The following is a 27,624-nucleotide window of genomic DNA, read 5'->3' as shown; positions in this document are numbered from 1 at the left end:
TTAGCTGGACACTGGGGTGTGGCCCGCTGAACCACTTCCATTTGTACTTCTGACGGCTACCCCATAGTGCCAGCCGATGTGTTCTGCACATCTCGCTCGGCCAGCACTCTTCTTGCTCACCACTCTGTTCGGTTACACTGACGCGCCACGTTGCATCTCACGGGACAGTACTGTGAGGCGTTGCACGTGATGCTGCAGCGAGCCGCACCGTGCATGCGCATATCTTTCCTGTGCACTTTTCTCAGGACGTCTTCAGGGTGGGTGCTGGGGAGTCTCCCCTTCCATTCCAGCCACGCTGCCCTTTCTTGACAGTGGCTTCAACTACCGTTATCTTTTGATTCCCCCACAGACTGAGATGCTGCTGCACCCACGGCCTCGTGCAGACGTAGCACCTGGCACAGTAGGACCGGTGGGGAAGGCGGAGCGGAAGCTCAGAGAAGCGAAGTGAATTTGCTCAGGGTCCCTCTGCCTGGGGACCAGGGACTAGAAATCACGGGGCGTTCCAGGCTCCCCGGGGTCATTGGCTCTGTAGAGTCTGTTTGGGTCATCTCTTTTTCCCGGGCCAGAGCAGTGAGAGGATAAGCCCTATACTTTTTCAAAGGCTTCTTAGTTGAGTGATGTTCTTCTTTCGAGTAGGAAATCCCTGAGGACGTCAGTTTGAAATGTCCCAACCAGTAGGACCAGTAGTATTTCCCCTGCAGAACGTTGAGAGTGCGGCAGGCCGCGGCTGTAACCAGACTGTAATGAAGACGCTGCCGCTGCAGAAGTGTGGTGGCTGTTTCTCCTGAAACATTTGCGCGCTGAGCAGCTGGCAGAGAACCTACATGCTGGCATGACTATGTTACACAACAGCGCCCTTTCCTGCAGATTCAGCCTTAAACGTTTTCAAGTCACTTATTCCCACGTTATTAAAAAAAAAAAAAAAGATGGCTCGTGAACAGTGCTCACACCACGCGACGTGACAGTGCAGACACACGGGGACAGTTAGGTAAACCAAGGTGCCAGAGGTGCAGCCCTATGTGGGCCATCGCACCGATAAAGGGGTGCCTCACAGAAATCACAGGCGTGCTTATGGAATGAATCACTGTGAGGCACGTGACACAGCCGTGCACCCGTCACAGTTGCCGGGAAACTGGGCACTTTACAAAGGACGGGCACTTCCTAAGCACATGTTACTTGCTGGGTGCTGTGCTCCATGCTGTGCGTACGAGGTCTGTGCAGAAGGAGTTCAGCCACGTAATATAAGAAATAGAGACGTTTATTGAAGAAGATACAAGAAACATTGTGCATAAGACAACGACGCCTCGGTCCCCTTCAAATTAGGCACCTTGGGACCTCACCCAGGTCTCCCAGTGGCTGTCAGCTGCCCCGTCGTGTTTTCCTGAATCTCACAGACAGCCTGACATCTCTTCCCTGTCAAAGGGGATTTCAGTTTTGGGAAAAGCCAGAAGTTGCTGAGCACCAAATCCGGGCTGTAGGGGAGCTGAGTCACCTGGGTGATTTGATGTTGCACCAAAAACTCTTTGCAGAGACATGATGCATGAGTGGGTACATTGTCGTGATGAAGCTGCCAGTCATCAGTTGCCCATAGCTGTGGCCTTCTGAATCTTCCAAACAGTTTCGGAGTGTTGACGCTTAATGCAAAATCGGATGCAGATTTGTTGCTCTGCTCACTCCGTCATTTTTTAATGTGACGGCCACACAGTGCACATGTTCACTCAGCGGGTGTCTGCCGACCGTACCGGCTAGTACAGTGCAGTCGGTGTGGTTCACGCGCGTGCGCTCCTGTCCACTCTCCTTGGCTGCCAGGTGACACCGACGGTGTGCAGACTGCTCTCGTCACATTAACAGCGGCTGGGCTTTTCCCGACAGACCTCGAGTGTAGAGGGGGAGATGGGTAGTTAGTGTCGGATGGGTGTGAAAAAGTTCTGGAAGTCGGGTGTACAGAATGCGAATGTACTTGACACTGCTCCTCACCTTGAGCTTTATCATCTTTCTCTCTTTTTTAGTATTGCTTATTAGAGGAGAAGGGAGGGAGAGAAAGAGAGAAACATCAGTCAGTTGCTCTCACACACACACGCCCCACCGGGGCCCGCACCTGCAGCCCAGGCCTGTGCCCTGACCTGGAGCCCACCTGGCGACCCTCTGCTTTGCAGGATGCCGCCTGCCCACTGAGCCACCCCAGTCAGGGCTCCCCTCTCTCGAGAAAAACGCAGTAACATGCGTGTAGCGAGGAAGTTACTGTCCTCGTCATGTTTGAGTGTTCCGTTCAGGGGTGGTGAACACCTTCGCGTTGTGGTGCAGCCGGCTCTCAGAGCTTTCTCACGCCCCTGAATGCTGACCCCCCACTGCCCGCTCCCGCCAGCCCTGGCAGCCACCGCTCTGTCGGTATGTGACCGCTCCCCGCGTGAGGCCGCGCTGGGTGCCTCCTGCAGGGGGCGGCGTGCGGTGTTCGTCTGTCTGCATCTGGGCGCGATGCCGTCAGGGCTCACCGTGTGCGGCCCCGTTAGAATCCCCTTCCTTGTTGAGACCGCGCGGCGCTGCGCTGTGTGGACGGGCCACACTGCGTGCGTACGAGCCACACTGCGCGTGCCTGTTCCTCACCGGCGTGGGCTCCGCTCCCCCTGCTCACTGTCGGAACTAGTGCTGCCGCACACGCAGATGTCGTGGTCCCTGGACCCGGCTTCCCCGTGTCCGGGCACGTTCCCATAAGTGGGACGGCTGGCTCGTGTTGTCCTCCGTTTTATGAGCGAGAAGACGGAGGCCAGGGAGGCGGGGTAGCTCCTTGCGGTGGCGCGGTGAGAGCGGGAGCAGGAAGTGGCATCCTGCCCTCCTGGGGGCTTGCGTCCAACACCGGCGCTGACACGCCGCCAGCCTCCGCCCCTTCGCAGCGTGTGGAGGAGAGGGATCGGGCCCGGCAGGTGCCGAGTTTTCATGCTCGTGCTCCCGAGTTCCCTTGCAGCGGGGGGAGCCCCGGGACACGTCGCTCGGGAGGCCGCACTGGAGCGGGTCTTCCGAAATCCGAAGGCGGACAGCTCAGCTGCGGCCGTGTTCTTCGAGTGATGCGCGGTTAAACGTAAAGGGCCACACGCATGAAGCCATGAGTCAGGTTTTACCGGCTGCTGCAGGTGTCATCAAGGCAGGCTGACCCCCAGCGTTGCTCCTGGGCCGGCTTGAAGAGCCGGACCGTGGTGGAACGCTCGCTCCTGCCTAGAGATGAGCAGTGAGGCCGCTGGCGCCCCACATCGGGGATTCAGGACGGGAGCCCGAAGGCGGGGCAGGTGTGAGGGTGTGTGTGGGGACGTGCAGGAGCGTGAAGAGGAGGGTGGGGTGAGGTGTGAGATGTCGGAGTGGGGGGTTTGAACTTGAACGTGCAGGCCATGTGGAGTCAGGTGTTCTGAGTGGAGGAGGGAGCAAAGCCGGTCCCAGTGATGTGACCCTGTCGGCAGGGAGCAGCCTGTGTGGGGGGAGGAGGCAGCCCCCTGGAGGGCTTGCTCTGGGAGGGCTCCTCGAGGGTCTGCATCCTTCCTTCCCGAGCCCCGGGCCTGTCCAGAAATCGCGGCTCCGCTCCGGACCCCGTCCAGACAGCTTTGCGGGTCCCCTGCAGGGCTGGCTGCTCAGGGGGCCAGGCTGGTCCCATCGCTTGGGGTGTTGTCAGAATAAAATGAGTTATTTTAAAATTTTTTCACTTTAAGCATTAACGTGTAGGATATTTACAAAGCTGAGGTTAAGTAAAACTTAATGAAAACAGAAAGCTTGTTTTACATAAACGAATGCTGGTGAGCACCATAGCAGGCCCCGAGGGGAACGCCCACCCGTGGGAGCCGACACTGGAGTGTTCACTGTGTGCCGGGCGCTGTTCTGGGTTCTCAGTTCGGCACGGCGGCCCTTTGCTATAGGGGAGCCTGGTGAGGGGGCAGGTACTGTCGTTTCCTTGCGGGGTTAACTGAGGTGTGGAGGTGGAGGAAGCTTGTAACTATGGAGGAGAAACAAGTAACTGTGATTATTAGCAAAGTGGGAATTCTCTCAAAACACGAGTCATTGACTTGTGTGCTGTGACGTCTGCCACACCCAGGACCTCTGGGCTGCTGTGGCTTATCTGGGGCGGCAGCCAGCCCTGCCCCTTGCCCCTCCCACAGACACCTCTTCCCAGAGAAGGGCGGCTCTGAGGGCGGCAGAGCCGTGTCTCTCCGAGCCAAGGCCCACCTATTTTTTTTATGCAACAGATCGTTGCCAGGCACCTGTTCCCTGCCAGCCTCTGCCCTGGGCTCCCCGGGCTCCCCGGCCAGAAGGAGGGCACAGCTCCCGGCCTGCTGGAGCTCAGCGGGAGAGCAGTGAAGGCCTGGGCCTGGCCAGTGCAAACGGGGGTGTGACCACGGTGTCCTGGGAGTCTCGAGGCCAGCGTCTCTCCTTCCTGTGGGGGCTGGCGGGGCGGGGGGGGCTGGGAGCGTGCCCAGAGGGCGGCCGAACTGTGCGGCCAGTGCAGTTGTGGCCTGGGGCCAGACGTGAGGGGGGCGCCCAGGCGGTGAAACGGGTTCCTTCACCTGCGTTCCGAAGTCGCCTGCTCCCTGGAGCCAGCCGGTCCCCTGTGGGTGGGAGAGGCGTGGGCCCGAGAGTAGAGCGTGCAGCCCCTCTCAGTGGCACTCAGTGTGGTCCCCGCCCAGCAGCACCCGCGGCCTGGGAACTCGTCGGTCACGCCACTCACAGGCCCTGTCCCCGGCCCGCTGGGCCCCTCGTTCTGGGGACGGGCCCAGGCGTCCGTGTTCTACCAGGACCTTCAGGTGATTGCGGTGCACGTGGGAATTGGACACCAGCATGGGAACCCAGAATTCGAGTTTCTGGCAACTCCCCAGATAATGCCGGTGCTGCCGGTTGGCTGGGGGCCACACTTTGAGCTGATAAGATCCTGTTGAGAATCTTAATTCTCAAGAGCCCAGAATAGACATTTTTTGCACAATTTTACTTCAAAATTTAATTTTAAAAAACGCAGACCAGCCCTGGCTGGCGTAGCTCAGTGGATTGAGCGTGGACTGCAAACCAAGGTATCGCAGGTTCGATTCCCAGTCAGAGTACATGCCTGAGTTGCAGGCCATGACCCCAGCAACCGCACATTGATGTTTCTCTCCCCCTCTTCCTCCCTCCCTCCCTCCCCTCTCTAAAAATAAATAAAAAATCTTAAAAAAAAAAAAACGACCACAGAACAGAACTGTCACTGTGGCGCCGAGCACCCAGCTCTGGCAGGTCTCCACGTTTCGCCTTCTGCTTGTTTCTGTTTCGGGGTTTTTGTTTTGTTTTTGTTGTTTGAGAAATGGGGACCTTCCTCAAAACCATTCTGACGGTTCTGGATTTGAGCTCCAGAGTAAGTTCCAGGATGGGCTTCTCAGGTTCCCTGCAAGACCCCATCTTACCGCATGGGTTGGTGTTACGTTTTACGCGTAGGTTGCTTTGGAGAGAACTGACCCTTTCCGTTCACGAACATGGTGCGTTTCCCCGTGTCCCGGTCCTCCTCCACGATGGCCTGTCAGCAGTGTTTCATAATTTGTTCCCAGATGTATTAGCTTTTTTTTATCAGACTTATTCCTAGGTGTGCTATCTTGCTGTTATGAATGGTATTATTTTTCTGAGTGTTTTCTCCTGGCATCTGCTGTCAAATCCCTTTTACCCCCTTGGTGAACCTGGTATTCTCTCCCTTTCCAGTAGGTGGCAGTAAAATACGTCAAGATTTTATTAAGCATGTTCACTAGTGTCTTACTGTTTTCCACTGACGTTAAAACAGTTTGTTCTAAAGGTACTCTGAAACCCCTGTTTCTCGGTGACCTCCCTCTGTTCTGTCTAGGAGGACAGGAAGAAGCGAGACCGGGACCGTGGGGAGAGCGAGGCCGAAAAGGACCTCCAGGGCCAGGCCCCCGCCAGGCTGGACCTGCCCCCCGAGAAGCCCCTCTCGAGCTCCCTGGCCAAGCAAGAAGGTTGGGACAGCTGCCCGGAGGGAGGCCACAGCCGGGGGGAGCGGCCGGGGCTTTCACTTTTAAGTGAAAGCACTTTTCACTAGAATTTTTAAGTTTCTCGTTTTTCTGACATGGAAGAGCTTTAAATTAGCTTCAGTTTGAACTCGTACTTATTCGTAAGATAAATGGAATTTCTTCGTGAGCGATTTAATGATGGATATGAGATGTCGTATAGAAGTAAAATAAGCTAAATAATACTGCCTAGCATCTTCCTTTTCAAAACACTCTTTTCCTTTCTTCTTTGCTCTAGAAGTAGAACAGACGCCCCTTCAAGAAGCTTTGAATCAACTGATGAGACAGTTGCAGAGGTAAATGTTTTTTCCAGTATTTTTATGACATGGAAATCGAAATGAGAAATATGGTGTCCAAACCACTTGTCTATTTTTGATTATTCAAAGCTGCGTTTTGTGGCCTAAATCCAAGCGTACTTGATTTTAAAGTGGATGACAAATATTTTGCCTGGCAGTAGAAGCCTCCGAGAGGCGGGCTGTTAGATGTTCTTATTTGGTTTGTTTTCACTGGCAGCTTGAAGAGTATTACGTAATACTCTTAATGGCAAATTTCTTCCTAATTTGAAGTACCTTCTGATGTTAAAGCTTTAGACCAGAAGTAAACAGCACGGACATTTCCACTTTGCTAACAGATAAAAATGCCTTTTGTATACTTGTGCGATGCTTATCGTGCTGCGCAAGTCCGACAATGACCAAGTCTGGGAGAAGCGACAGGACACTATAAATAGGATCCGTGACCTTCTTAAATGCAGAAATGTGTTCTCAAAGTCACGGTGTCTAGATGAAGCTAATGTTAAGTTCTTAAAAGGGAAAAGAATAACTCAGTCTTCAGTGAAATACTTACTTGGACGCGTTTCTTTGCTCAGAATTGCGGTTTTCCGCTGAAAGACAGTGACCGTGCTGGCAGAGGGCTCGTGGGGGCGGGGCCCGAGTTCTCACGGGGAGCCTCCCTCTCGCTGTCCTGCGCTTCAGGGTGGACCCCAGAGCGCGCCACGAGCCATGGTTAAAGATGAAACCACTAGCAGGGGTTTCCAGCCTTCGGCGTCCCTGGGCCACACTGGAGGGAGAAGAGTTGTTCTGGGCCACGTGTTCAACACACTGCCACACACAGTCACAAAAAAGTTCTCGTGCTGTCTTAAGCAGATGTGCGGTTTTGTGTCGGCTGCCGTCGAAGCCGTGCTGGCCGAGGGCCAGCCGCCCCTGCGATGCGGTCCGTGCTCCTCACCTGTTCGTCTCTGCGGGCAGTTCCGGTCGCAAGTCGGTAGCCTCCCCCCCTTTGTGGCTTTACGGAGTAGTTGAAAACATTTCATCTCAAATCTTTATGCTCGAGTAAATAACTCCTCACTTGTCCCACAAGGGTGAGCGGGTAAGTACTGGACATCCCAACTGAATTAGAACGTGTGACTCCCGTGCTTTGGCGGCCTTTTAATTTTCTCGAAAGGCTGGAATGTGAGTTAAAAACGTCGCCTTGAAAGAAATCTGCTCGAGATCATGTCTCAGTCCAGGGACGGCCACGTGGCTCCAGGAGGACAGTCCAGGCCACGCAGCTCTAAGCGGCCGCGGTGGCTGGGTGGGTCGGGCCCCGGTGCTGGCAAGGAGCGTCCCCGACCTCAGGGAGGAGAGCCATCCTCGGTCGGCCCGGTGGCCAGTTCTCGGGGCGCAGGCGGTCTGCCCTGAGGAGGTCCTGCAGCGACGCCGGGGCGGTCTTCGCAGGGACCGCTGCGGGTGGCCGCGCGTGCGGGCTCCACACTGGATATTCCTGCGTGTCCAAGTCCCCGTCTGGGCTCGCTGCTCGGGCACCACGCTGGGAAGAGCAGAGGCGGGCTCATGTGGACCCGGGTCCCCTCCCAGCTGTCTCCCGTTAGACCGGCGGCCCGGAGCGGAGGGCCTGACCGCCGGGTCGGCGTCCTCACCCGCTCTGAGCAGAGACGGCACTTCCCGGAGGGCTTCCGTGAGGACGGGCCGTCACACACGTCCAGCCCTGGCCGCGGGGCCTGGCGAAGGGCAGACACACGCCCCAGGTTGGGGCTGTCCGTGTCGTTTAGGCCACGTTGATTGTCGTGATTATCGGAGCAAGAGAACTTGGGTGTGCGGCCACGTCGCATTCCGTTGTGGAAGTGTGTCGGTGGGCCCCCGGGCTGTCCCCGGATCTTGCCTGTTGTGAGTGACGTTGCTGTGACCCTGGGGTGCGTGTGTGCTCTCCAGCCGGTGCTCTGGGGCTCTCAGGATCTGCTGCTAGGAGTAGGGTCACCGGGTCAGGAGGCAGTTCCATTTTTATTTTCTGAGGAGACTCTACTGCTCCCCACGGTGGCCGCGCCATCTGCGCTCCCACTGACCGTGCACGGCAGTGCCCTCTCCCGCGTCCTCGCCAGCACCGGTCTGCTGGTCTGCAGCGCTCCCGCCGGTGCGAGGTGATGGCTCATTGTGGGTTTAGTTCACATGTCTCGTGACTAGTGACACAGCATCTTTTCATGTCTGCCAGCCACCTGTATGCCCTCTTTGGAAGTGCCTGTTCAGGTCCTTTGCCATTTCCTAATCGGGTTGTCTTCCTGGTGTGTAAGTCCTTTGTGTATGTTGGAGATGAACCCCTCATCACACGTGTCATTAGCAGACACGCTCTACCACACAGTGGGTCCTCTTTTCACTTGCTGGTGGTTTTCTTGAGCTGGGCGGCAGCTCTTCCGCTTGATGCGGTCCTGTTTGTCTGCACGTGTCTGTCCGGCTGTCCCAGCACTGTTTACTGAGGAGACTGTCTTTACACCATTGTGGGCTCGTGCCCCCTTTGTCAAATAGTGATGGGCCATAGAGACGGGGGCTTATTTCTGGGCTCTCTGTCCTGTGCCGTGGATCTGTGTGTCTGTTCTTATGCCAGTACCAGGCCATTTTGATGACACTGGCTTTGTAGTATAGTCTGACACCAGGTGTTGTGATACCTCTTCTTCTTCCTCAAGATTGGTGAGCTATTTGGGGTCTTTTTTTGGCTTCATATAAATTTTTGGATCATACATTGAATTTTTTATAAAGCTCCTCTGATGATTCTCACGCACAGCCATGAGGACCTTCCCAGCGTCAGTTTTTTAAACGGTCCCCCCAGGCCCTCCCCCTGACATACACACAATAGCAGTCACATCCATTGACTCAGAAATGCATTTGCTCACAGGGACGCGGTCACCGTGCGGCCCCCCAGGAGTCGGAGCCCGTAGTTAGAAACCCCTGGGAAAGGCTGCGCGTGTGGGCCCGTCGTCACCGCCTCTGCCTCTTCGCCTGTGGCTGGTGGAAACGCGCAGTACCGGTCTCCCAAAGGCCAACACGTTGGTCGGTTAGGCTCTGTATTTGTTTCATTTTTCCCTGTGCAGGAGGTGCTACTTTAAGAGGACAATTAGTATGTAAAACATCTTAACTATGTTATTAATTAGTTATCAGTCTTTAAAATTATTCCTTCAGTGTTCAGCGGAAAACATGTTAGCGTACTACAGATTCTTTCTGCATCTGAGGGCTCCTCTGACTTGTGCTCCTAGACCCGCAGATGTGTTTGTAGTAGAGATACAACTACACCTTTTATCTCTTCACAGAAAAGACCCAAGTGCTTTCTTTTCATTTCCCGTGACTGATTTTATCGCCCCCGGCTACTCCATGATCATTAAACACCCCATGGACTTCAGCACCATGAGAGAGAAGATCAAGAACAACGACTACCAGTCCATAGAGGAGCTGAAGGTAGCGGCAGCAGTGTGCGCTGCGGTGCGGGGCGGGTGGGGACTGGGGCGCCAGCTGCGCGCCTTCACTCACCCGGGGGCAGGCTCCGGAGGGAGAGACCTGCGTGGCAGGTGTGCGTAATCTTTCTGATGGCGCTCTTGTTTTACAAACAGTTAAGTTTATTTTAATCCAAAAAATCTGTGTATATTTTTGTCTTTGAAAACATTTTTAAGCTTGGAGATACAAAATCAGATGAATTAAGCTATCTGTTCTTCTATTATGTTGGAGGTCTTGAAAAGATACTTGATTTTTAATTTCAGATCAATACAGGTAAAATTGGTACTTCAGTGAAACTGAATTAGAGTAGTTTTTTCCTAGACACCTAAGGTGTGCATATCTTTTGAAATAGAGAATAAATTGGCTTATCTAGAAATACTAAACAGGTTTAATTGCAGTGTCTAGTTTGGTGGAAGTCAGTTGCTCCTAAGTTCATTCACACGTGCTCATCAGTATTTGTTGAGCACATCCCTTTCCATTTTAAAAGGGAGAAACTGAGAAACTTGCAAGAACCTACAAGCCACCAAAGTTATGTATATGCCTAATGTTATAGCTGAAGTTTTTTCTGTCTTTACATATTCTTGGTATATGTTGATTTGAGAGGTGATACTTCGCTTTTTAATCTTCCACAGAAAAAACCACCATGCGCTTTCAAATTGGCTTTGTGCCAAACGACCCCAAACTGAACTGGTGTGGAGAGATGCCTGGTTGCCTTTATTTTTTCTGCAGGCACACGGTCGTGTCCCCTGACCTAAGGGCGGGCCCTGGTCAGTTACAAAGGAAAACGAGACAGTGAACAGTATTTACTTGCTCTGTTTTTCACCCACATGTCAATCAGCTGAGATTTATGATGAACACCAGGACCTAATTCTGTCTTTACTGTCCGTCTGAATGTATAGATAACATTCCCCTACTCTGAGGAACTGGCATTACGTTCTCGTGTGTTGAGAGGTGGAAATTTTCCCCAATTTTTCATCTGGTGAGAATTAGGCTAGAACTGTTTATTTCAGCATATTTCTGACTTTATTATTGCTTAATGGAAAAAATGTTAACAGTTTTGTTTTTTTCTTCTTTTTGTGAACAGTTCTCCTCTGATCTTCCCCTTGTGGTGACAGGAGGAGGAAGCAGTGTGCCCCTAAGTGTTTTTGAGCGAATGGCTCAGGCTGATCATAATGGAAATGAACAAGTATTTTTAAACTCTTTGGAATTTTCTACATTACTGCATTGTTTTTTGTGTTTTTTTTTTTTTTCAGTAACCCAAAGTAATATTTACTAGCTCATCCAGCTCATTAGGCTGTTGGAGATATTTTTTAATTACATGAAAAGTATGCGGAAAGGTCGCTCAGCTTTTCGGATGACCAGGTGCCCATACAGAAGAGCCCAGGGACGCCTGGCACAGGACGGCCGAGCCCCGCGGCCTGTGCCGGTGCCGTGCCAGATCAGCCCCCGCCTGCCTCTCCTTCCCCCAAGTGTATATTCAGTAACTCCTAGTGGACGGAGGAAGCTTGTCAGAACTTCCGTGCCAGCTTAGCCTGTGGTCCTTCGGGCAGCCACGAGCGAGCCCCTAGGGGGCTGGGAGCCTGCTCCTGTCACATGAAAAGGCCTGTGTGCGTGTGCGTGTGCGTGTGCACGGGCCCCTGGCTCTGATCGCGTGAGAGCTGCAGGGCCTGGCACAGCCCCGGCTGGTTAGCGACTTGGCCAGGGCCGGAGGTCCATGTGGACTCGTCCACTTAGAGTTCAGCACCAGCTGTGACCCCGGAGTCAGGCTTCTCGTGTGCTGTCACACGACGCTCAGTCCACCTGGCCCGGTTCCCACCTGGTCCGGTTCCAGGCCGTGTTCTCGGTGGTCGCCACTGAGGAAGCAGCGGCTTTGAAGGGTTGGGTCGGGGAGAGTTCGTTTGGGGGAATCAGATTCTTATTTTGTTTGGTTTTTATCATTTTAACTTAGTAAGGCCCTGGCATAATTACTCTCACATCTCTACAAAGTAAAAATTACTTCACCATGAAAATATGCTGTGGGGTTGCCTTCTCCAGCACATCTGTGTGCTCCGGCGCTCAGACCAAAGTGCCGCTGGGTAATTTGGCTACTCCGTTCCTGTGTTTTAGCTCTTTGAGATTGTGCGGTTTATTTCACACTGGCACGATTGTCGCAACATTCTGCAAATTATGTTCAGCTTATAGTAGCACCCAAACAGCTAAAAGAAAATCAGTGTAAATGTTGTAACATTTTTGCTCAGGTGATTTGGATTTAGTGGGATCAGTTGTGGTAACTTAGCACTCACTGTTCCCAGGTTTCAGTCAAGACCTGAAACAAAGTATTTAATTCATAAATAAATGGAAACTTCGGATATTTTATAAAACCAAGAGTGATATTTCTAATTAGATTAGCTACTCAGTCAAGAGTACTCTATTAAATATATGATAGTTTCTTTTTGTGCAGTAAGACTAGAATTTTCATCTTGGTATCTACAGTTTGCATACAGTTATGGGGGGGGCTCTGGTCAAGATGGCAGGACAGGCAGATACAGCTCCCCTCTTCGCACAGCCACATTAAAGTTACAGTTAAAATACAGAACAACCATCGCTCAGAACCGTCAGAAATCGAGTTGAATGGAAGTCTGACAACTACAGAATTACAGAAACCACATCCGTCCAGACTGGTAGGAGGGGCAGAGATGTGGAACAGGCTGGTCCCACACCCACCTGTGGCGGATAAAAATTCAGGAAGGATATCTCGGGAGCAAGGAGTCCCCAGCCCCACACCAGGCCCCCAGACCAGCGTTCCAGTGCCAGGAAGATAAATCCCCACAACGTCACAAAATCCAGCGGGGATTGAGTTGGTGGAAGAAACTGCTAGAGCCCCAAGCAGTTCCTCTTAAAACACCCACACAGGGACTCACCTCCTCAGACTCACTTCCTCCGAGCCGCAGCACCGGGGCAGCCGTTTGAGAGGCACCAGGGGCATAAAGGGAGGGGCTGAAGTGTCTGGCGTCAAGGCGAGCAGAGGCCATTCTCCCTTTCCTAAATCCTCCCTCCACAGAGCCGGCAGGCTGGTGCCATTCCTGAGACTCCATCAACCTGGCGAAAACTTGTGTGACCGGCCTTGGCCATCCCCAGAGGCTCCGCCCCACTCAGTTTAAGGGCCCGCCCAAGCCGCTTTTCCATATGAATGGCTGGCCTTGCCTCTTGCTTCACAGGTTCCTAAATCCTCTCGGATAGGCAGCAGCTGGTCTCAGTGAGCCCCAGGCACAGCACTGATTCACAGCTGGCTTCACCTGGGTCTCCCCAAGCCCAGCACAAGTAGCGGCCATCTCAGGTTGCTTTACAGCTCAGGAAGGGGGGTCCCCAGGCAAAACAGGTGGGGCTGACCTTGGCCTGCACCACCTGGGAAGCCCCAGGGCCAGCACACCCAATGGACAGCTACAGACCACATTGGAGCGCCACCGCCCTGCCCCTACACAGCTGAACCTCCAGGATCAGATGGGTGGAGGCTGTGGTCAGTGGTCCCAGCCAATCCTTGCAGCTGGCTGGGCTGGGTAAATCTCTCCAATTGATCTGCTGACAGCAACCAAATCTCAACTGTAAGAGGAGGGTGTACTCAGCCCACACAGAGGGTGCACCTGGAGCGCCCAGCCTGGGGGATAGGGGAGGATGTGCCACCGTACCCTACAGGACACCTCCTACGTTAGGCCACAAGACAAAGACCGTCAAAGCAGCTCTACCTAATACATTGAAACAAACACAGGGAGGCTGCCAAAACGAGGAGACCAACATGGCCCAAATGAAAGAACAGATGAAAACTCCAGAAAAAGAACTAAATGAAATGGAACTAAGCAATCTATCAGATGCAGAGTTCAAAACATTGGTTATAAGGCTGCTCGAGGAACTTCGGACCTCAGCAGCATAAAGAAGACTCAGTCAGAAGTGAAGGAGTCACCAACTGAAATAAACGACAACTCACAGCGAAACAACAGTAGAGTGGATGGAGCTGAGGTTCAGATCAATGGTATGGAGCACAGGGAATCAAAGAGCAACCAAGAGAAAAGAATCCCCCCAAATGAGGATAGTATAAGCAGCCTCCGGGAAAACTTCCTAGAGGGGCCAGAAAGAGAAGGGAAAGAGCAAGAAATTGAAAGTCTATTTGAAAAAATAGCAAAAGAAAAAACTTCCCTAATTTGGTGAAGGAAATAGACATGCAGGTCCAGGAAGCACAGAGTCCCAAACAAGAGGGATGCAAAGAGGCCCACTCCAAGACACATCATAATTAAAATGCCAAAGGTTGAAGATAAAGAGAGGATCTTAAAAGCAGCAGGAGAAAAGAAGTCAGTTACCTACAGGGAAGTTGCCCTAAGACTGTCAGCTGATTTCTCAAACTTTATAGGCAAGAAGGAATTGGCGAGAAATATTCAAAGTTGCGAAAAGCAGGGACTTCCAGCCAAGACTGCTCTGCCCAGCAAAGCTACCGTTTAAAATCGAAGGGCAGATCAAGAGCTTCCCAGAGGAGAAAAAACTAAAGGAGTTCATCATCACCAAACCGTTATTACATGAAATGTTAAAGGGACTTACTTAAGGAAAAGAAGAAGATCAAAACTGTGAACAGTAAAATGGCAAAAATACAAATGTATTGACAATTGGATCTAAACAAACTAGTCCAACAAGAACGGACAGAATCATGGATACAGAGAGTGTTTGGATGGTTGCCAGATTGGAGGGGTGTGGGGGAGGGGTGCAGAGGTGAGGGCACTGAGAAGCACACACGGGGTTACAGGACAGCCTTGGGGGCGTCAAGTGCAGCACAGGAGATGGGGCAGCCAAGGAACTCACACGCAGGACCCGTGGACGTGAACGACGGTGGGGGGACTGCCCGAGGGAGCGCGGGTGCCGGGTGGAGGGGGTGCAAGAGGGAAAAATCAGCACAACTCTGATAGCATACTCAATAAAATGTAAAAAGTAAAAGTGAAGTTTATATACAGTTATGAAAAGTTTCAGAATTTGGAAAAGAATGTAGGATATTTAAATTAGTCTAGCAGTATTTGTTTTGTGTGTGAGTCTTAAAACTTAGTAAATTGCTATTAATGTCTGATGAACAGGGAAAGAAGGGGGCAGGGGTTTTTGTTCAGTTTTGAAGACCCGTATGGTTTCAGAACAGGAAAGGAGGGCGCTCTGTTTCGTTCCAATGCGTCTTCCCCTTGCTGCTCTCTCCGCAGGACCACTTCAAACTCATGTGCACTAATGCTATGATCTACAACAAGCCGGAGACCATTTACTACAAAGCCGCGAAGAAGCTGTTGCACTCGGGAATGAAAATTCTTAGCCAGGTAAAGGAAATCCTTTGTCGTAAGTAGTAGTAATTAAAAAATTCATATTCCTTTGTGTTCTGGTCATAGTGGTACAGATCCGCTTCAGAACTGGTTTGTTGTATTACAGGCAGATCCTGTTAAAGTTGAAATAGTGCACGAAAAAAAAATGTAGTGATACAGAGGAGAAAATTCAGCAGGAAGGGTCTTTGGAAACGATACGAATAAATACTGGTATTCGCTTGTAATTATTTACATGAGGCCCTTGAATTGATACTCACCAGATATTTGCTGTGAAAGAAACGTCAACTGGGATTCCAGGATAAGGTTCCAGGATTAAAACTGAGGGGGTGAACTGTGAAACCTCTTGGGAGGGGAGCTCTCTGTCAGGTTGGGCCTGAAGTTCTGGTGCAGCTTGGGGACCACCCGGGAACTGTCGGGGACCCCGCAGCTTGGGAGCAGGCCCGCCCTCCCTGGAGGACAAGCTCTGGGCCTGGAGGGGTGTTCTGGGCGGGAGGGATGGGCACAGGGCGCAGGCCCCTCTTCGAGGCTGCGTGCTCTGGACATGCTGGGGGCAGAAGGTGGCGTGGGCCCTCAGGGGCGAGGCCCTGGCCCCCTGGGGAGGGTGAACCAAGGTGATCTGTGCGGGAGAAGAAGGGGGCTCCCGGGATAGGGCGTGTGTTTGAGGCTCCACTCTGAGCTGTGGGGGACAGGAAGTGACCCAAGATAGGGCCTGCTCCTCCCCGCAGCAGAAGGAAGAGCGTGAGCTCAGGCCCAGGGGAGTGTCAGAACAGCAGGGGTGAGTCACAGCTGCACGTGGCTCTCCAGCGTTGATGGGACCATCCGGGTCGGTTCCACGTTCACGGTCGCCTGGGTGTGCACGTGTCTGCGTGTCCGTGCTGGGCTCCGAGGGGTTCCTGGATCCCCTCGCGGGAGAGAGGAAACCGTCTGGACTGGAGACACTTCTCGCGCCCCTCCAGTGTTCGGACAGCGCCCCTCCCCGTCCTCTCCTGGGGGCTGGGAGACGGGTGCAGGCCGGCTGCCCGTCCCGTGCAGGCCAGGAGAGGCGGTGACGGGATGTGAAATGTCCGTCCCCGCCTCGGCAGAAAGGCCTAGGGTGCAGAGCGAGCCATAGTCCAGGTGTCAAAACCTGCGGGTGCCGGTCACTACCGTGTGTGAGGGTGACTGCAACCCCTGGTCGCTCCACAGTGTGCGCCGGGTCTGTGGGAGGAGGCGTGGGTCACAGGGAGAGCGCTTCCCGAGCCGGTCCGTCCGCTCGATTCGCCGCGGCTGCCGCCACTCACCGTCCACCCCTCCGCACCCCGTCGTGGGGGTGACTGCAGGAGAGCCCGGCATCCCCTGGGTTCCGCGGGGGGTGGGGCGGTAGGAGGCACAGGAAATGGAGTGTCTTCTCCGCTTTCCCTTTTCTGTCTCTGTTGTCTTCCTTTTTTCAAACCCCTCCCTGTTGGGGCACCCTGCCCGTCCTCTGTGCTAGCTTCCTGCTGACTGTGCTCCCCACCCGAGATGGGAGGGATCCCTCCTTGCTTACCACCGTGATTTTAAATGTTTAGAGTTAGACCTTCTGAGCTAATTCCTCAAATAGCAGTGTTCCCGGGACAGCCCAGCGCGCCCTCCGTGAATGGTGTCTTTTAAAAGGTCCTTGTCTTGAGTGCTCGGTGCAAAGGTTGTAGAGCGGCCCTCCGTTGTTTCTCCAGACACACACACACACACACACACTCGCTCGCTCGCGCTGACCGGCCCACCTCGCTTTCGTGAGGAGCGGGCACACGTAGAGTGACTCTTTCCGTCGTTAATAAGCACGAGGGTGCCGCCCCGTGGCGACTCGGACGGAGCAGCTCGGGCGGCACTGTGGCGCAGCGGCTTTGGGGGCGGACCCGCCGGGTGCGAGTCCCGGCTGTCGGCGCCCTGCTGTGCGGCCGAGCTCTCTCCCCGGGAGCTGGGAGCCCCGACGGGAGCCCCGGCCCCCTGGTGTGCAGGTAAGCTCTCCGGTGGGGGTCGGCGAGGCCGTCACTTACATTGTAAAACTGGGGGCTGGTAGACAGTGTGCTGATTTGGAGACATTATAATTACCAAAAAGTCATTGCTTTCAAAGTAAAGTTAATTAAACTCAACTTTTTTTTCCATTACTTGTGTCAAAATGTTGAAAATTCCTCTAAAATGAATTATTTTAATTTTGTGCATGTTACGGTACCAAAAAACAAAATACCCCACATGTTCTTGCTGGGGTTCTGCTTTGTGAATTCTGGGGTGGGAATGAAAAGCTTGGGGAGAAGTCGGTGCCCCGCCCCCCCGGGAGCTCACGGGGCGCCGCCCGAGTCGGGTGCTGGCGGTGCAGAGTGGCGAGAGATGGCCTCGGGACAGTCCCCAGGGAACACACGTGGCCAGTGACAGTTACAGAAATAGTCACGCTCCCTGATATTTTTTAAGTATGCATTCAAATAAGACACGTTTTTAATAGTCAAATTGGCAGTTTTTTAAAAATTACACTATTTGACACAAGGACTTGGAGAAATTTTCAAACAGTAACATAGAAATTGATACTGCTTTTCTGAAAGGCAGTCTGCAGGAAATAGCAAATCCTGAAAAATACTTATTACCTTTGACCTTGTGTTCCCATTTTTAGGAATTTATCCTAAAGAGAGATTTTTAGATTCTTCGATTATTTACAATAATCTTCATGAGACATGTAGATTGTAACGGTGGAAACTTTGAAATAATCTAAACATCTGATGAGAGGTTATTAACTAAATTGTGGTACATAAAATAGGATGAATTACTACATGACTATTAGAAGCACTGTAAAGAATATTTAATGATATGGACGGGAAATGCTTATCATTTACTAAGTGAAAAACACTCTGGTACTCAGGTGTCTGGTGAAATCCCAGTTGGCTGACAGGCACAACGCTTAGAAAAACCCTGGGGTGATAAAGCTGCCAACCCCGCTCCTCGCTAGATAGTGAGTTAACAAGGCTTTGACTTTCTCCTCCACCCACGTCTCTGCCTAGAACCAAATGCATTACTTGAGTACTTCTAAGACGACTTTAAAATAAAAGCTCTGTAAAAATAACGAGCTCGTGTTCTCGGGGCTCTCACCACCCACGCTGCTGGCAGTCCCGGCAGGCGAGTCCTGCTCGAAGGCCTGCTTCTGAGGCGACCTCGGAGGAGTCACTTGGCGTTTCTGGGCTGTGCTGCTCTTATCTGAATGCCCTCTGGTCCCCAGTTCCTGTGGATCTGCGGAAGGCTTCGCTGCTGTTGCTATGCGACCCTGAGCAGACCTGCCTCCCGGCCGTCGGGCCCTCGGGCCCTCGGGCCCTGAGGCCCCGGCCGCTGCACAACCCCACAGCCCACCAGGGTGGTGGGGCGTCAGGCACGCACTTCTCGAAACAGAAACCAGACTCCGTCGGTGACAAGAGCCGCTGCGCACTCTGAGAAAGGAGCCGCGCTCACCGCCTCCGGGTCTCGAAAGCGTGGCGTTGTCCCAGCGGCATCAGCCACCGCCAGCCGTCCTAGGGTGCGGAATATAAGGAGACTTCACGTGCTGTGGGGTTGAAGACCCTGTTAGTTCCCAAAATTCAAACAATAAGCCATTCTGTTAAGTAGAAAATGTCAACGTGCCATTAAACCAAATCTGACTTGTTAGAAATAGCACCACGAAGAATGTTTAGTCTTTGCCCATACGCCCGCTTCCGCGAGCGTCCCAGTGACGCAGCGACCTTGTAAAGCATTCTCCCGTGCCAGGAGTGGAGTCTTCTGCACTGAAGGGGTGGACGCTGGCCCGGTCCCTAAGTACAATGCCATCGGTGTAACGACATTCCTTGGTTTTCTTCTGGAGTTAATCACGAGGGGAGTGCAAGCTCTCGGGAGACACGCGGTGCGTGACTTTAAAAGTGAATGACAGCCGTACGATAACAGTGTCTGTCCTTGAACATTTTCAGGAGAGAATCCAGAGCCTGAAGCAGAGCATAGAATTCATGGCAGACCTGCAGAAGAGCCGAAAGCAGCAGGACAGAGCAGACGCCTCGCAGAGCGGGGAGGACAGCGGCTGCTGGCCCGCGGACAGGGAGGACGCGGGGGGCGAGGCGGAGCCCCAGGCCTTCAGGAGCCCCGGCAAGGAGAACAAAAAGTAAAGCGTCCGCAGCCCTGCGGCCGGCTGCCTTTCTCCAGCTCGGGAGGGGGGTAGTGACCCAGTGCCCGCCCTGGGGGCTGGGTGCTCGTCAGCCCCTGGTGGGTGGGCCGAGCGTGGCGGGCCCAGTCTGTGGCGTGGCGCCCTCCTCTCGCGCGGCGCTGTGGGGCGTCTCCGGGAGCAGCGTTTGTCCAGGGGAAACGTGTGCTTCTCACTGCACCCCATAGAGAGAGCCGGTAAGGGCGCCTCGAGGAGACGGGGCGTGTCTCCCTCCAGAAGGTGGGGGGCGGGGCAGCGGTGACTTCCCACGGCCCCTCGGGGCCGCAGCCGGCAGGACCAGCCCCTCGCGCTGACGCCCGGCAGTCACGGTGCAAAGGACGGAACCTTGTGACAAGTTTTTGTCTCGAAGGTTTATACATTGTGAATGTGTGTTTATTTTTAATTTGAAAAGTCAAACTTGAAATTCTCTCTGCCTTCAAAATACGTTCCCGGCAGAAGTCATTTCAAATTGTGGGTGTGCGGAGACCCAGGTTCTTCGGGGTAAAGGGCTCTGGGCCCACAGGCAGGGGGCGAGCTGACCAACCCGGGGCACCTCTCCCTGGGGTGCCGGCCCTTCCCAGGGGGTCGGATTGGGCCCGCGCGTCCTGCTTCTGCTGCGTTCACGGTGGGGGCTCTTTCCACCTGGTCTCCTCCCGCGCTCAGCGGCAGCGTGTGCTTCCAGGAAGGACAGGGACGTGGCTGAAGACAGGGCGAGGGGCCAGAACCTGGAGAGGGAGCAGGAGCAGATCGACCGCATCGTGAGGGAGTCCGGAGGGAAGCTGACCCGGCGGCTGGCGCACAGTCAGGTGACGGGCGTCCCTTCCCTTCCCGGCCCCGAGTCGGGCGGTGCGGGCGCTCATGCTTCGGCACCTGTGTGCCCCGGCCCGCACCTGCCTCGGAGCCCCCGCGTGGCCCTCGGGCTGGAGAAGTCAGCGTTCGCGCGTGAGCTCCGTGCTCAGTGTCGCCCTCTAGTGCTGGGGCTGTAGTGAGGTTGATGTGTTCTAAAATTGGAAGGTGAACCACGTGCTTTGTTTTAAGCTTACAAGAAAACATTTATACTCTGGTCTTCTGAAATGACGTTTAACACGCTGGTTTTAAAACCAGGGTTCACACGTGACTTCAGGCAGGCCGCCCCCTCCTGGCCTTCCGTGTCCCCCTGAGCTGCGCGGGCAGCAGGAGGAGGCCTGGGGCACCCACGGCGCTCTGTCCGATGCCGAGGTTTTCCGAGTCCTCGTCTTCCCGCCCGTCGGCACGTGTGTCCACAGGCGGGTGTGGGAGCCGTGCCCCGAGTGCGGTGCAATGGACAGCCCCCGCAGCGTGGGTGTGGCTGTAGTGAGGCTTCCAGGGCCATCCGTGCGCATGCGTGCACACAAGCATGATACGTGCAGAACCGCTGATGCCGTGTGAATGCTTCCGGTCGTTGCAGTGCGAGTTTGAAAGAAGAAAACCAGACGGGACGACGACGCTGGGCCTCCTGCACCCGGCGGACCCCGTGGTAGGAGGTGGGTTCTCGGAAGGCGGGTGCGGGTGAACGTCCCCTCTGCAGGGGGCAGTGGTGGGGTGGGGGTGCGGCAGGCCTGGGTGGGGGGGACTCCGGCTGTCACGTGGTCTGCAGAGAACTCGGCCTGCAGCGCGGGTCTCGGTTGACAGCCGCCTGGCTTTCCCGCGCCCTGAAGGAGCGCTCCGGGGCCGAGTCTGCTGGGAATGCAGGTCTCTGCCCTGGGCCGCTTCCACGGGCAGCTCAGAGTCCCGCTTGTGACCCCAGCCGCACGGCCCCCTCAGCGGCGCCAGGAGTGTGGCTGCGCTGGTGTCTGGACACCAGCAAACCGGCAGAGCTGGCTTGGCCCCCCTCCCCGGGCCTGCTCCTGGTTTAAGGTGGAGGGGCCAGTGCCCACTGGGGGACACCAGCGCAGGGCCGCTCCCTGGGAGAGGGGAGGGGGACTTTTCTCAGAGCCGCTGGGGCAGGGCGCTCACAGCACAAAGGCCAGGACTCCAGTCGAGGAGGGTGCACCCGTGGGTGCGGCCAGAGACCATGTCTCCTCCTGGCACCGTCCTGCTCGTTGCAGAGCCCGGTGTCGTCCCAGGGGCTGGTTCCTGGCGTGTGGAGGTCACGTCGTTACTGACCTTTTACGAGGGAGACACACCAATTTGTTGTTCCACTCGCTGATGCCCTCACTGGCTGAGTCTTGCGTGTGCCCCGACCAGGGCTAGAACCCGCCTCCTCGGTGCGTCGGGACGGCGCTCCGGCAGCTGGGCTGCTCGGCCTGAGTCCGGAGCCACGTCCTCAGGGGCCGCCCCTCACTGCGCACGCTCCTTCCCGCACGCTCCTTCCCCGTGTCTTGTGCGCGCTGGCCCTGAGGCTGTCCCCCCTCTCGGCCTCTCACCGGCCGTTCCCGCTGGCTCACTTCGTCGTCACAGGCGGAGGTCCCACTTCTCAACCGCAGTTCCGAGTGCGGTGCAGGGTGACTGCGAGAGCCCGGGGCAGGAGAGTGTGATGGGGACGGCCAGGTTTGGGTCCTGGCCACCGGCCTGCCTGTCCAAGCTCAGGTTTCCTCACCATAGAAGTGGGGGCGACGGCAAGGGCCCCCTCCACCCCCGCCTCCAGCACGTCAGACAGGCAGGTGGCGTGGAGCTGCGTGCGCGCCAGCTCCGGGCAGGGCGCCGCTCGGCCAGCCTCCCCGTCTCACCGCGCGGCCTTGCGTTCCAGAGCCCGGCTACTGCCCCGTGCGGCTGGGCATGACCACGGGCCGGCTGCAGTCCGGGGTGAACACCCTGCAGGGGTTCAAGGAGGACAAGAGGAACAGGGTGACCCCAGGTGAGGTGGCCCGGGGCCGTGACCACATGCTGTTTCCTTCTCGGGCTCTCTCGCTGATGATTGTGCCACGTTAATCACTTAGCTATTTTACTAAATTCAGAAAAAATGGGAAATTACATATTAATGTTCAAAACGAGTCTCGCTCTATTCCCTCTCCCGTTGTGGGGGAGAAGGCCCTGGAGCAGCGACTCCAGGGAACGTCTGTGGGGGGGGGCGGTCGGCCTCAGGCTGCAGGCCCGTGGGCGCGGGAGTGGGGCCGGGCGGGAGCAGCCCCTCCTGCAGCAGCAGCGAAGGGGGGGGGGGCTGGAGCACAGGCGACGCGGGGCAGTCAAGTGTTCACCCTTGGCCCACAGTGCTGTACCTGAACTACGGGCCCTACAGTTCCTACGCACCTCACTACGACTCCACGTTTGCCAACATCAGCAAGGACGACTCCGACCTAATCTACTCGACCTACGGGGACGACGACTCAGACGTCTCCAGCGACTTCAGGTGAGTCGCCCCTCGGTGTTCAGAGTGCCTAGCTCTCCTCCCGCACGGATCCGCACTCCAGCACCTGGAGGGTGTGGCTGGGGCAGAGGCTGCGTGAGGGAGGAGGCTCTGGGTGGGGCAGATGCCCTGAGGGAGGGAGCAGGGGCGGGGCTGGAGCCCCAGGGCCGCCCCTCACTCCCCTCTGCCCCGCCCCCAGTGGCTCACCTCACTGCCCTGTGGGCACCGTGTGGTTCTCTCCCGGGGAGTCTGAGCCTGGGGGACGAGCACATGGATGCAGGGGCGGGCCTGGTGGGCCGCTGGACGTCATGCTCTGGACACAGCGCTGACTTTCCCCACTCCCTCGCTTTCAGTGTCCACGAGTTTCTGGCCACATGCCAGGATTACCCATACGTCATGGCAGACAGCTTACTGGATGTTTTAACTAAAGGAGGCCATTCCAGAGCCCTGCAGGAGCTGGAGACGGTAAGAATGCTTCTGAAGAAACAGGCGTCAGCGCTCACGTGTTAGTCACGCGGTGTTGTGCAACCTCGGGACTGACCAGTGCGGCTGCTGAGCCCCGGTGTCCCGAGGAGATGGCCCGGGCTGGGCCGGGGCCGTGGGCGGGGGACAGTGAACGGAAACGGGCAGTGCGGGCACCGGCACCCGAGGGCCAGGGACTGTCGCCATCCCCTGAGGACAAGGACACGGAAGCGGGGTCTGCTTCCTCATCTCTGTCTTTCAGTGGCACCTGGGAGCCCGCCCCAGCCCAGTGGGACAGAGTGAGCTCCCAGTGTGGGGTGCGCTGGAGGCGGGGCTCCAAGGTCGGGACGGCAAGATGTTCCTCCTGCCGGCGAGGGAGCTGGTCTCCAGCCTGTCCCCGTCAGCCCGGAGGACCCTGTGTCTTACAGGGGTCGTAACTTCCTGGTGGCCGTGGCTGGAGTTGCCTCGTCCTCTGCCCTCGCTGCGCCTGCCAGGGGAGCGGGGGCGGCCCCGTGGGTCCCACCAGCCCTGCTGTGGGCCTGTGCACAGGAGCCGCATCCCACGCCGGGGCCGAAGGCGTTTCCCAGGGGGCGGAGGGGCTTGTGCTCCAGTCTAACAGCGTTCGTTTGGCCAACGCGGCGACGTGTTTCACATTTACACTTTCTCCTCGCTCCGATCTAACAGTGATCCTCGGAGTTCACTCTAGGAAATAAGTCATCTCTGAGGATGTGAACGTTGGGGCTCAGTTAAGTGAGTCACAGCCCCCCTTTCCACACGAGAGGTCGCCGCTCCTGGCTCGGGAGCGCACCACAGGCAGCCGTCCAGCGTCTGCCTGGTCCCTGCGGCCGGGGCCCAGAGCCCCTGCGCGCTCCCCGTGGGAGTGGCCTGCCCTGGAGAGCGGACTGCATTTCTCCGGGCGCTCGGGCCGCGGAGGGCGGCCTCTGAGCCGGGCAGCGGCTGTCCACCGTGAGGCCGTTAGCAGTGGGCACTCTGGCCTCGCACTCTCAAAGTGCCAGCTACTGTACCCGATTCATTTTTGGTTTAAAGACTCTATTCCCATCATCCATGTTCTTGCTCCTTTTCTCTTGCCGTGAGACTCTGGCTGTTTCTCTGTTTCCTTGACGTTTGCTTTTGTCCGCACTGTCTAACACAGAGTGGTTTTCTCTGCCCTCACAGGCATCGCCCGAAGAGGACGGCCAGACGAGGACCCCTGACACAGCGAAGGAAGCAGAGGTGACTGTCCTTTCTGAAAGACATTTGAGTGGAGAGTAAGCTAGGAGCGGAGGGTAGAGCTCTGCGGGGAGGGAGACCACCGAGGGCCCAGTGGGACGGGACGGGGGCTGTCTCCCCGCCGACAGTGCGGTGGTGGGGGCGTGGGCTGGGGAGCCGGCGCTGGGGGGCTGAGGATGCGTCCCCTCCCGGGCGGTGCCAGCGACCTGGGTCTGGGCGGACAGACGGGCCTCCTCGCATGGGCAGAGCTGCGAGAGTGGGTGACTGCGGGACCCCGGGGGGGCCCAAGTGCCAGGCTGGTGTGCAGCCCTAAGAAGTCACGGTTCCCCCAGCGCCCAGGGCACCATGGTGCGTGCCAGAGAGGGCTGGAGGGAGGGGCCGGTGAGGAGCCATGGGGCTTGTCCAAGCAAAAAAAAAACCAGCATAAGGGACAGGAAGGAAGAGACTGAGGCCATGTGGTGGAGAGCACCTCGCGGAGCCCAGCACCCGTGGAGCAGGGTGGCGGTGCTGGCTGGTTTCCGGTGTGGGAGGGGCTGTCGGGGGGGGGCACGGGATCAGGGCGCGGGCAGAGGGCAGGGCCTCGGGGAAGACCTGCAGTTAAGGTAGGAACAGAAGGCTGGTGCGTGTCCCTTGTAACCTTAGGGCTGTCGGTAACCTGGGGGGGACAGGAGGGAGACACGTCGGGGAGCTGAGTGAGTGGGGAAACGGGGACACGGAGGACCTGGGACCTAAGGAAGCCCTTTAGCTGAGGGCACAGAACACCTGAAGGAGGTGCGAGCTGGAGGAGACTGTGCAGGTGCAGGCGGTGGTGACAAAACCATGTCCTTCCCAGAAGGTCGCGTGCTCGGTGAGGGAGGGACACGCACGAGAGAGAGGGGAGAGAGAGAAGGAGCTGAGGACAGAGGAAAAGGGCCGGAAGGGTGGGGGCTGCGTGCTGGCGGAGAGACGGAGCGCAGTGCCGGCATCTGGCGGGCCGCTGGCTCTGGTTCCTGATGGTCTGTTCCCAAGCAGCAGCGCTGAAGTTACAGAAACGGTCTTACGGTTCCAGAATGAAAACTCCACCCTTCCCTGGGTCTTGTTTCTCCCCTGCAGCACTGACAGCCCGTCTCTGGGGCACCGAGGAAGCCCGGGGAGGGCCTTCCGTGCAGGGGGGACGGGGGCCGGAGGGGCCGACGCAAGCGTGGGCCTGGGGGACGAGAGGCCTGGTCGCAGTGGCGGCCGCCCCAGGCCGCTGTCACCACATGTGCCGAGTGGCTGGCGTGGGGAAGCAGATGGTGCAGCTCGGGTGAGACACGCCATCTGTCGCCTTACGAGCACAGTGGATTCATGGACGCCTTTTTGCCGGGCCCTGGGGAGGGCGTTTCTCAGGTGTTCTGGAAGGGCACTCTCACAGGCGCTGAGTTGTAGCCGCAGAGTGAACGGGTGGAGCAGCAGGGCCTGTGGGCACAGGCCGTCTCACGGAGCTCTCAGGCCCGACCGGCGGGCTCCAGCCACCCGGCCTCCTCTCTCCAAAGCAGGTCGCGGAGGTGGAGCCGGTGGGGCGGCTGGACGCCGGCAGCCAGGACAGGCTCGCGGCGCTGGAAGCGGTAGCCAGCTTTGGCGCTCCAGCTGAAGTTTTCGACTCTGAAGGTGAGTGTCTCTGGAGGGCTTGGGAGGGGTTCCACCTGACGTGGCAGTCGGGGCCTGCTGTCCCCGCCGGACAGACTCACGGGGCCGTCGACCACTGGCCGGGCTGCAGGGACAGCAGGCCCGTCTGCGGTGGCGGTCTCAGTGGGGCGGGGCGGAGGGTGGGGGGCGACTGGTGCGTGCCGAAGCCCACGGGCCCGGGCCGCCGTGGAGGATGGAGCGGCAGGTGTGCGAGCTCCCTTGCACTCTTGTGCCCCCCAGAAGCCGAGGTATTCCAGAGGAAGCTGGACGAGACCACCAGGCTGCTCCGGGAGCTCCAGGAAGCCCAGAACGAGCGCCTGAGTACCAGGCCGCCCCCCAACACCATCTGCCTCCTGGGCCCCTCCTACAGGGAGCTGCATCTCGGTAGGCGGCCCCTCCGGGGGAGGGGCACCGAGTGGGGAGAGGGGGACGCTGGAGCCGTGGCATCTGCACCCCTGGTCCCTGAAGAAGCTGCATTCATGTTCGTCTTTTTCCTTCCAGCTGAGCAGGTGACCAACAACCTTAAAGAGCTTGCACAGCAAGTGACGCCAGGTGACGTCGTCAGCACGTACGGGGTTCGGAAGGCCATGGGCATCTCCGTCCCCTGCCCCGTCGAGGGGGGCAGCCTGGTGGACCTGACGGAAGGTGCGTGCCTGGCCGTGTCGGGGGCAGTGGTCGGGCGTGGGCGGCTCTCGGCCCGAGTCCAGTTGTGTCCACAGAGCTGAAGGCCTCCCACCGTTGCAGAAAGAGCCCAGTGAGCCCCTAAGGATGCACGCCGTCCTCACCTGCCCCTCCCTTCACGGCCCTTTGGTCTCCTGAAGGACGAGGCGCTGAAGGAAGTATCTCTTTCAGATCTCGAAGGAGCGAAAAAGCCTGCTGTTGCTGAGGGTGGACCCGCGTGGAGTGGAAGCTAACTGGTATTTGATTATATATTATGTACATACTTTTTCATCCTTACCTTGGAAGTGCTTTTCACGAGATACTGAATATTTGTAAATTGTGTTTTTAATTAAACTTTGGAACAATTAACTGGGACGTTCCAGAGACTGGACTTCTGTGGGGTGACCAGGCCGAACCTGGGACTGTGAGCTGGACGGTGCGTAACAGCTCAGATCCCCTCTGACCTTTCCTTTGACCTTCCCTGAACGCGGGAGAGCAGCTCGGAAGCAGAGCAGAAAGCCCCTCGGTGTCCCGCATTCGCCGCAGTCCCCGTGAAAGAGGCCAGTCACTCCCGACGTCCCCGACCGTCTGGCGAGCCGCCCGCAGCGCCCCCACCCCCCCCCACCCCCGAGATGACAGGGCAGTGTCGGCCCTTGAACTTCAGGTCTGCTTTCGCTGGGTTGAAGGTCCCGAAGGCCAGGAGGGCATTTAAAGTCCAGACACTCCGTGTTTCCATGCTGGTGATTTAATACGTGAAAAGCTAACCAAGGGGGAACACTGGGGCTTTATAAAAACAAAACGATCTTGTGAAACAAAGGCTACAGGTCTGTAAGTACTCGGTACACAGCACACCCCAGTGGTTTGCACGCCCTCTCCATGCGTGCTTCTGCAGCCACCCGTTGCACGCACGCGTCTGCAGCGGTGACGGCCCCCTTTCCCCGTCAGGAAGTTCTCTTAAACCCGCAGCTGCCGGGGACTCCAGTACCTTTGTCGGAACGGTTGAGCAGTCCTCAGCCCGTGGGCAGGCTGCTGGTAGGGAAAGGTGCTTGTCCTGTCGTGCACAGAACAG

At 56.5% G+C, this 27,624-nt stretch overlaps 1 protein-coding gene across 2 annotated transcripts in view; it reads left to right on the top strand.

The window, feature by feature from the left end:
- BRD7 (bromodomain containing 7) overlaps positions 1 to 26,926 on the top strand; it is a 30,832-nt gene extending 3,906 nt beyond the window's left edge. Inside the window, exons 3-17 of one of the 2 annotated variants that reach the window (XM_036013518.1) lie at positions 5,837 to 5,966; positions 6,256 to 6,313; positions 9,589 to 9,733; positions 14,977 to 15,087; positions 19,026 to 19,213; positions 19,935 to 20,058; positions 20,679 to 20,754; positions 21,960 to 22,067; positions 22,421 to 22,559; positions 22,910 to 23,021; positions 24,195 to 24,251; positions 25,763 to 25,877; positions 26,136 to 26,279; positions 26,397 to 26,540; positions 26,748 to 26,926. In XM_036013518.1, the coding sequence (XP_035869411.1) occupies positions 5,837 to 5,966; positions 6,256 to 6,313; positions 9,589 to 9,733; positions 14,977 to 15,087; positions 19,026 to 19,213; positions 19,935 to 20,058; positions 20,679 to 20,754; positions 21,960 to 22,067; positions 22,421 to 22,559; positions 22,910 to 23,021; positions 24,195 to 24,251; positions 25,763 to 25,877; positions 26,136 to 26,279; positions 26,397 to 26,540; positions 26,748 to 26,809 (1,713 nt within the window). In that variant the 3' untranslated portion in view covers positions 26,810 to 26,926. The remainder of the gene's footprint in view (positions 1 to 5,836; positions 5,967 to 6,255; positions 6,314 to 9,588; positions 9,734 to 14,976; positions 15,088 to 19,025; positions 19,214 to 19,934; positions 20,059 to 20,678; positions 20,755 to 21,959; positions 22,068 to 22,420; positions 22,560 to 22,909; positions 23,022 to 24,194; positions 24,252 to 25,762; positions 25,878 to 26,135; positions 26,280 to 26,396; positions 26,541 to 26,747) is intronic. The other variant, XM_028501760.2, reaches the window with a different exon arrangement.
- The last annotated feature ends 698 nt before the right edge of the window (positions 26,927 to 27,624 follow it).

This window comes from Phyllostomus discolor, chromosome 12 (genome assembly GCF_004126475.2).
Source record: "Phyllostomus discolor isolate MPI-MPIP mPhyDis1 chromosome 12, mPhyDis1.pri.v3, whole genome shotgun sequence".
NCBI classification, from domain to species: Eukaryota; Metazoa; Chordata; class Mammalia; order Chiroptera; family Phyllostomidae; genus Phyllostomus; species Phyllostomus discolor.
The sequence above is the reverse complement of the archived record's forward strand: the minus strand, read 5'-3'. Positions and strand labels throughout refer to the sequence as shown.